The 9,226-nt window shown below is 42.0% G+C and overlaps 1 protein-coding gene across 1 annotated transcript; it reads right to left on the reverse strand.

Annotated features, from left to right (window-relative positions):
• Nucleotides 1-1,851: 1,851 nt before the first annotated feature.
• LOC147611470 (uncharacterized) lies at nucleotides 1,852-9,023 on the reverse strand. Its single transcript, XM_086784556.1, has 10 exons — nucleotides 7,677-9,023; nucleotides 7,361-7,558; nucleotides 7,052-7,264; nucleotides 5,367-5,456; nucleotides 5,078-5,281; nucleotides 4,670-4,882; nucleotides 4,397-4,575; nucleotides 4,023-4,260; nucleotides 2,933-3,170; nucleotides 1,852-2,528 (listed from the first exon to the last, which is right to left on the reverse strand). Exons 1-10 carry the CDS (start codon nucleotides 8,604-8,606, stop codon nucleotides 2,296-2,298), a joined length of 2,736 nt encoding a protein of 911 aa, XP_086640682.1. The 5' UTR covers nucleotides 8,607-9,023; the 3' UTR covers nucleotides 1,852-2,295.
• Between the last annotated feature and the right edge of the window lie 203 nt (nucleotides 9,024-9,226).

The raw sequence follows: 9,226 nt of genomic DNA on the forward strand, positions 1-9,226 counted from the left end.
GACTCTCTCTCTCTCTCTCTCTCTTCAAAATCAGTGCATTTTAGAAGAGGAGACAAGAATAAGACTAAATTTAAATTCAACAGTCCATACACATGCTTTTTGACATGCAACCCAGTAAAACTAGTCCATACACATGCTTTTTGACATGTAGCCCAACAAAACCAGTCCATACACATGCTTTTTGACATGCTTTCTTGCCTCTCCGACCTTTCAATCGACAACACCTGATCACCATACTGTTGTCCAACCCCTATATGTCATTTTTTGGCTACTCTCTTATGGATTACTACTTGCTGAAAATGCTTTTGAGCATTTCTGTTTGCCGACACTTCGACCTAGATGTTGGAGCCTGCAAATTACAACAAATTCAATGGTAACAGATTCTATGAGTTCTTTTTACCTACTCTACATCCTGATGATTGATCATTAAGGTCTTCTATGTCACGGCCTGACACACGCATGCTTATGTATGGATGCTAGTGGAGGATGGCTGCTTCTGGCAGCAAGTCGCCCCCCTGGGAATTGGGGAGTGAGGTTTGGCGTGACAAAAGCATTGGAATCGAACTTCGATGAAACAAGTTTGCAATCTCTTTTCATTACATAAATGTCATTAGAAATGTGCCATGTGATGAAGCTTGTATCTTGAGAAATCCTTGATAATACAATCTATTGTGGCCTTAGGTGAGGTAGCCCAATGGCCACCCTCTCCTTGTATAGAAAGACTCTCTCTCTCTCTCTCTCTCTCTCTCTCACGTTCTTTCTTGGATTACTACCCGTTGAAAATGCTTTGAACATTTCTGTAGTCAACACTTCAACCTAAAGCTGATGGGAACCCGCAAATCACAACAAACTCACTAGCAAGAGCTTTTATGAGTTCTCTACATCCACGTGCTTGATCATTAAGGTCCCCTATAACTTGACTTGGCACACACATGCTTGTGTATGGATGACAATGGAGCATAGCTACTTGTGGAAAGTCACTGGTGGGGATTGGGAAGTGAGGTTTCAACATAGCAAAAGCTTTGGGATGGATTCCAAGTTCAACAAAGCATGTTTGAAATTTGTTTTCCTTGCATAAATATCATTGGAAATCTGACATATGATGCCCATGAAGCTAACATAAGTGCCATTGGAAATCTAGCATGTAATGCCCATGAAGTTAACATAAGTGTTATGACCTTATTGCTTGTCATCTAAATTTTAGCTTTGCTATCTTGTTTGGTGTTGTGCCATTTCATCTTGTTTATTAGTATTAATAGTTCAAGTGTGTGACAAGATTGTGCATGGGGATAGAAAAAACTAAAGACTAGGGTATCTAGGGGTATTTCATGTGGAGCGAGGGGATTGAAAAAAGTGAAGACCTTGCAACTTTGGAATGCCATGAATTTCAATTTTAGTATTGGAAGTAGAGGGATAGGACATTAGGGATTTTAGAATGACACAAGTAATGCTTCATTGTTATAGACTAGCATAATGAAATTATCATGTTAATGCTTTATATGACATTGAAATTGCTAAATGTATATCTCCTCCAATCCTTTTTCAAACTTACATCGTGGGTGGAGGTTGTGGGTTCAAGTCTTGACACCGTAGGGTTGTGTGTGTGAGTGGTGTAGCTTCTAGCTTGGCTACATCCCCCGGAAAGGGGGCTTTCGGGAAAAAAAAACTTACATAGTGGCTTTGGTTTTTTTTTTTTTCAGTGTTTTAAATTAGATAAAATTGGCTTTTTACCTCTCTTCAATGTCTGCTGTTGCATAGCTACTCTTGGAAAAACAAGAGCTTCCTTTTAGTACTTGTCTGAGGATACATAGAGAGAGAGAGAGAGAGAGAGAGAGAGAGAGAGAGAGAGACTTGCAAATGGCTATGACCCAATGGCCAAGCAGTATATTGATTAATTCATTCATGGATGGTGTCCTATATTGTTACAGTTTAAAAACCATGCCACATAGAATTGGCATTGATGTGTGATTGCATGTAAAGTGCCTTGAGAACCCACCAAAAGTTTAGTCCTCTTTACTCTTTGAAAGCTGGCTTATGCTGTGTTTACAAATTAGTGGGGAAAAAATTAGGCAAAATCATGTCTACCCAAGCCTACTCATTAAGGGCACAGGGGGGCTCTGATTCTCCAAAACCTTGAGAAAGAAGAAAGGTGGTGGATGGCAGGTTGGTCATCCCAATAGAGAACAGGCCATTAGAGCCAAAACACCACTCCTTGAATTTCCAGAATGATAGGATTTTCCATGTAAAAACATGATGAGGGCCATAATGCTTCTCAAACACAAGTCATTCCTGGCTTCAGTAACGTTCTGCAATTTTCACTGGGGGGATCATAAGAGGCCTCACATGCCTTGCAGAAGCTGCTGGGTCCTTGTTCCAATATACCAAAGAATTTCTTCCATCCAGATCATCTGCAAAACGGAGTGCTTTCCGATGCAGAAGCATCAGCCAAAACCTTGTCGACGCAGTGGTCACTCCAGCAGCAAGATCGGGAATCAAAGCTGTGACAGTCTGTGTGGCTACTGTCATGTCTGATATAGAAAAGTTCATGATTATGAAATGAAGTTCTAGCAACATAAAATGAAAAATTTGAAACTGAACTTAACAGAGAGTAACTTGGCATCTGCATATGCTCAAAGCTTTTCAAGGATGCATTGAAAGGAGAGGAGAAGAAGAAGAAGATTGTTTTAATGTCCTAACTGTGGACACTCAGAGTAAGCCTCAAGATGACCTAACTAAGCAAGCTGCCCCAAGATGGGCAGCAGAAAGGGTAGCCTGATTTTGGCTTGTCACAGACCCCAATGAGAGAGAGAGAGAGAGAGGGGGGAAGAGAGGAAATACATTGGATCAAAAGAACCTAATGAGAGAGAGAGAGAGAGAGAGAGAGAGAGAGGGGGGGGAGATTGGATCAAAAGGACATGAACATAGAACACACCTGCAACTGTTTGTTTATTCAATTCTGACCCCATCAATTTCCAAAGCCTTCTTACCAACTTCAAAGCCTCTTGATCTTCAGGAGATAATGTGTACATGGAACTCACACCAAAGATCCCCGGAATGGGTATAGGCCATGAAGGTGGTATAAAGCGAGAAAAGGGTAGAGTGATGACCACAAAACTGTTCCAGAGCTCAAAAATTGCCTCTCGTGATAACGCATCAACCATGCGAACAAGCTGCATAACCAATAAAAGCATAAAATTTAGATTTGTTATGATGAGACATCATCATCATCAGTTGTACCTTGTTTTGGTCTCATGGGCCATTTCGGCCTTTAGGAGACGTTAATATATCTTTCTTTCTTCTTTCTTTCTCTCTCTCTCTCTCTCTCTCTCTCTCTCTCTCTCTCTCACACACACACACACACACAACACACATTTCAGCTGGTTGCACAATACAGGGTTTTTGCCAGTTCAGAGACACAACAAAGAGTAGACACCAGCCTCCATGGCTGGCTTGTGCCGGTTCAAAGACATGACAAAGGGTAGAGTCTTTGGCTCCTTTGTCTTCATCCATGCACTTAGCATCGCAGGGAATAGACATCCCAGGAGCAGGTTCACGATCACTCACTTATAGTTGGGTTTTTCAGGGAAAAAAAAAAGAGCTCTCATTGATGGGATAGGATTGGAAGAATTGTGACATTCTCATTGACAGCCCTAAGATCGCACACTGCAGGAGGTGAAGTCTTGACTCTCAAGAAATAGATGATAAGGAATAATATTGAATTAGTTCAGAAAAAGGATAGTTAGACATTTTTTCATGCTTCTATCTGATTCACTTGGGATGCAGCCTCTCTTTCTGTAAAGGATCAGTAGCTATGAAAATGCCACACTCATAAAATGCACCATGGGAGGAGCCTGTTTTAGATAAATTCTTTGTTGTTTACTTATGGTACAAGGTACAATCACTCTTGAAAGGCTGCCCCACCCCCAACCCCAACCCCAACCCCAACCCTCCCCCTCCTTCCCTCCCTCCCTCCCTCTAGATTTTGATGATTGATACATAGCTAAATTTTTAGAATTTGATACCTCTGCTAGCAGCAACTCTTGAATGAAACTCCCCTCTGGTGCAAACAGTGAAGATAGTATTTCCTTTGATGTAGGATCAATCGGAGAGACCACCAGCTGAGATTTCCCGGTCTCATTTGTGGGCATCATCGCTTGGCGGAAATTTTGAAATCCAAGGAGTACTGCCTCAACTCTTTGTGCATCTAGTTGTTCTTTCTTGCCATACAGGAAGTACTTCAAAGCGATGCGAGCTCGAGGACTAGGCCAAGAACCACTCAAATGTCAGCTTATGAAGAAATAGGTAGGCTACATTGACAGAAGACCATTCATCTATGCTTCCATTTGTATATAAAGCCACACACACACACACATGTATGCATGTATGATGAAATTACCTGTCATCAGTCAATAGTCTTTTACAGATATATGGGTAGCATTCATCGACAATCGCATAGTTTGGATTCGATTTCAAGCCTATCCCTTCCAATATCGAGAAAGCTCGAAGAATCATTGCAAAATATGGTGGAATTACAATAGCATACTCCTTTGCCAAGTCTGTCAAATCAGCAATAATCTGTAGGAACATTTTATTTAAAAAAGACTGTTATCTTCAAAGTTTGGATATGATCTTGATCCTTGTAAAACTTGAACTCTCATCAGCAAACTACCTGTTCAATATCCATTTGTTGAAGGCCACCGCCTCTCACTAGCTGGCTAAGGACTCGGCTGAGCTGTGGCAAGATGTCTGTTGCCAGTTCATGGTTGAGTAGATGGGGAGGCAAAAAACCCAACCTTATTAAGTCATCAGCAACTTTGTCATAGTCTGCATTGACCAAATGAGATATATAGTCGATCAAAGCATACCGTTGATCTTCTGTCACCTAAAAAAACAGAAAAGTACAACAGATGAGCTCAACCCAATGTGGGAATCTATGAGACTTGAGGATGACATAATCTCTAACTACCTGCCATGCCTCTTTCTAATTAGCTCTCCAAGAGGTCTCTTGCCTCTTAATAAAAGTACACTCCACATGTAAAGGATTTCACCCTATGTGTAGTGTCCAAGTTAACTTTACCTGTATCATTAAACCGAAGTCTAACACACATAAGCGTCCATCTGGGGTTCGTAAGAGGTTCCCTGGATGTGGATCTGCATGAAGGAAGCCACTTTCTAAAAGCTGAATCAAATAGCAATTCAAAGCCATGGACACCAGCTGGGCAACATCTCCTTCTTCACTCTCTGATAGTTTTGCACCTTCAATCCAAGATGATGTAAGCACCTGAGTTAATCATTACCACTATTAGCTCTTCCATCAATCATTCTCTTTCCTAAAAGCATAAATAATAATGATGTTAACTTCGTACCTTGCGGGATGTATGCTGCATGAGAGCCTTTGGCACCACAACATTTGGTAGTGATCTCATGTTCTTGCTGAACTCCTCTGCATTCTTTGCCTAGAAAAGAAGAAGGAGAAATTTATCTCGTTAGCACATTTTATACTTTTTGCATGATTGGATCAAGCAAGGCAATCGTCACATGATTGATTTTCTTATTGGCACTCCTTGTGTTTGTTTGTTAGATACCTTAAATAGTCAAGATGGTTGAGGATTTGACCACAAGCATGCTTGGCCCTTCAACTTCTAGTGAGAACCTCCATACTGGGAGGCATAGGCATGGGATTTGTATTTTTTTTGTTTTTCGAGCCAGGGTCAGAAACGAGCAAGCTTGTTCTGAGACTCGAACAGAGAAATGCTTTTGTCATTAGCTTCGTCGTCTCCAGTCTCAAAGACGATTTCGCTATTTTCTTAAGGCATTACCCCGGAAGACCCATGAGCTGGGGGATTTGTATTCTATCCCGTAAGACTCGATGGCCTCAAGCGAGGTGTGGGCTATCTCTATGTGGGATCCAATCCAAGGGCGGGGTCTGCTCCTGAAGTCACTGTAGAGAGTGTAGACTCTTGTACAGGCTGCGCTCCTACTGTTTGATGACTCTCAGCCTGTCTATGGCTACTATATGCAGAAAGAGGCTCACCTTGGCTACGGTACCGTGCAGTCCCTGTGCTGAAATCCCTTGTGCAAAAGGGATCTCCGGCTTTTCCAATACATTGTCATCAAGGGAACAGCATCAACCATACTCCAGGGCTTATGTGCTCAGTGATAATACTTAAAGCTCAAACAAAGTCCAGACTCCACCCACAAACATTTCAACCTCATCCCTTTTCCAAAAAAGAGGCTTCTATTAAATAGAATAAAATTATACAAAGGGAGATCTCAAACCAAAAGGTAGGGAGATCTCAACCAATTGGGGGCACTATGCTGCCATAAAAGCCCTGTAGGAGTGGAGGAGAAGAAAATGCCATGGTCATAAATCTGTTGTGTGTTGTTTGTGCAGCTCTAGAAGGGTATGAAAGAGTATGAACGATGTCACTCCATATATTACAAATACACTAGGTGTCATAAACATGAATACCCTTGAAGGCCTCTGAGCATCTAGTCTTCTAGATATGCTAGATATGCAACGCCTTAATACTAGCAATAATCTCCCAAGTGGTATCAGTACTCAGCAGAGGTGGTGTGTATTGTAACTCCTCCAATAAGGGGGCCCTTGGCTGTAATTCTACATGTGAATCTTTACAGAAGCAAAGCTGGTGGGGATTTCAATGCCCACAGCTCACAGCCTGCAGCCCATCTCTTCCATTGGTGGAGACATCTTCAAAGGTAGGAAAAATGGCAGGAAAGCAATACAGCCACCTCCGCTAGGGTGCTCTTTGGCAGTGGCAGATGACGCATCAGCATCTGTCCTTGCCTTAATCATTAGCAATGAGGGGAAGGTACATGCATGATGTATCAACTATCCATGAGATTCAGTGACATGACCAGGGCAACATGGGAATAGCTTAAGGAACTGATACTAACGGTAGGAAAAACGCCATGAGATCTCTAAGGTTAGCCACATGCTTGCTTACGACAGGCATGTCAGTTACTCATGACAGACATGCTTGTTCACGACAAGAAATTTTGTTGTAAACTCGTGAAAATCAGAAGTTACCTCTTGTGTGTAGTCAAGCTCTTGGAAAAAATGAGCAGCCCAATGGTCAAGAAATGATATAAGATCTGATGAGTTCTGATTGGGAAGCTTCTGCACCCCCATGGCTATAGCTCTTAATATGTACAAGTCCAAAGAAACTGTTTCAAGGACTCTAGGTCTCTGCACCTTCACTGCTACAGTCTCTCCAGAAGCACGCAACTTCGCCTTATATACCTGCTCACAAATAAACCCATTGAACTGTAAACAAAATGAAATTAGCTTTTTCAAGGAGCTCCTGCAATTGAAAGAAAAAGAGAAAGCATTGCTTACTTGCCCCAATGATGCAGCTGCAATGGGTTCATCCGAAAACTCGGAGTAGACATCTTCGATGGCATGCCCAAGACCCTCAAGAATCATGTCCCTTGCCTCGTCATTCGAGAATGGAGGGACTCGGTCTTGAAGCTGTTGAAGTGCCTCTAGATATGTGGGTGGGAGAAGATCTGGTCTTATGCTCAATGCTTGGCCAACCTACTCAAATCCAAAAATGCCTCTTTTTGATTGAAAATTTCAAGCAAGTAGATAACTGAGAAATGCACAAAATGTTCATGTTTTGCCCTTATTAGCTAAAAAACTTAGTCTGTTGTACCTTGACTGCGGTCGGGCCAAGCCCTGTAATCAAATCCAGAAGCTGAGAAGCCCTTAAACTCTCATTCTCCTTAGCTTTGCCTAAAGAGAGGTCCATCAGAATGTTGACCAGTAGTAGCGAGCATTTGAGGACTATAAAGGAGGCCCTTGAAAACACAAGAAAGGGCCTCTTTTTGTAGTAGTCTGTGATGGCTTCCGGATCATAATGCAAGGGCAAAGACTCTTCTGAACCTTCATTGATATGAGACTTCTTGTTATGTCCATGCTGCTTAGCAATGGCATTCCAACGCACCTGTAACCTTGCCAGTTTATACTTAACAATCTTTAATTCACTTAAAGAGAATGGATAATCTTTCTGATTTGTTGAAGATCTCACAGCAATGGCCGAGCCTGTCAGAGTGATCAAAACAGTAGCAACTGAAACAGCTGGGCTGCTTAATAATGCAGTTTGAGAGTAATTATCAAATGTCATAGCTAGATCATGAAGAAGCTGGCCAGTAGAAGTGCTTAGTGTCCCATCGGCAAACTGAGTGGTTATGTGGTTTAGTAGAATCCCGCTTGCATTTCCAATCTGGTTACCAAGTGTGGAAATCAAAGGGACTGTGTGTTTAATACTGGTAGAAATACTATGCAAAGATGGAGAGAAGATGTTTGTAGCTTTGGTTACTAAGTCAGATGAGGTAGTTGTGATTAATGTACTAACGAGGTCTGAATTAGAGAAATTAGTAACATTAATTGAATTAGGCTGCCTTTTTCTACACTGATTAACGGTAGAAAAATGTCTCTCTCTCTTGTTGTTGCTGTTTGAGAGGGCAAAATGCTGCTGATTTGGTACCGTGATGGGCTTTGATTTGGATGGTTTTGTAATGCCATTTGCTGTGATAGCAGTTGTAGAGGGCACAGCCCTAGAAGAGTAGATGGGGTGGCCCATATGTTGATGAACTTTAATTAATCACTCTTTCTGATCGCACTAAGTAAATCGCGTTGTTTCTGTTCAAATCTAAACAGCCCAAATGCCCCGCTTTCTCTCCAAATCTTGATCGCCCACGAACAGAAACCCTAATCTCTCTTCTAATCACACAGAAAAAAAACCACTTCTCCTAAACCAAATCGCCCTAATCCAAATTGCCCACCAAAAAAAATATCTCAAAAGCTCTGATTTCACCCCTAATCCGAATCGCCCACAAACAAATTCCAGAAAATTAATCTCAAAAACTCTGATTTCTCCCCTAATCCGAGTCGCCCACGAACAAGAAACCCTGATTTCTCTACTAATCGTGGTACTTCTCCCGCAGGGTTAGGATCGCCCACAAGCTAAAACTGATGAGAATCGTCTGCGGGTGTGTTCGTTTTCAAAAAGTGGGGAGTCTTTCAGAGCATCGGGATTTGGTAGTGCCCGGCACAAAGTCTTTTGGTCCGGCCGCCTTTCATAGTCCTGGTCTTTCTTTTCAATTTCCATGTACAAGGAAGCAGTCCATACAAGGATGTGAGCCTCCACTTCTTTTCACACCGACCCGGCTACTTAGTGTTCACACTGGCAAATCCCAAACA

Source organism: Cibotium barometz, chromosome 47, assembly GCF_041138505.1.
Source record: "Cibotium barometz isolate CiBa-2024 chromosome 47, ASM4113850v1, whole genome shotgun sequence".
In the NCBI taxonomy this organism is placed as follows: domain Eukaryota; kingdom Viridiplantae; phylum Streptophyta; class Polypodiopsida; order Cyatheales; family Cibotiaceae; genus Cibotium; species Cibotium barometz.

Bases quoted from the DNA above. Each gene is read 5' to 3' on its own strand.
- LOC147611470 (XM_086784556.1), bottom strand. From the start codon at position 8,606: ATGGGCCACCCCATCTACTCTTCTAGGGCTGTGCCCTCTACAACTGCT. The intron at 7,265-7,360 runs GTAAGCAATGCT...ATTTGTGAGCAG, and splicing joins CAGCTGCATCATTGGGGCAA to GTATATAAGGCGAAGTTGCG. The intron at 4,883-5,077 runs GTAAAGTTAACT...CTGTTTTTTTAG, and splicing joins ACTTCGGTTTAATGATACAG to GTGACAGAAGATCAACGGTA.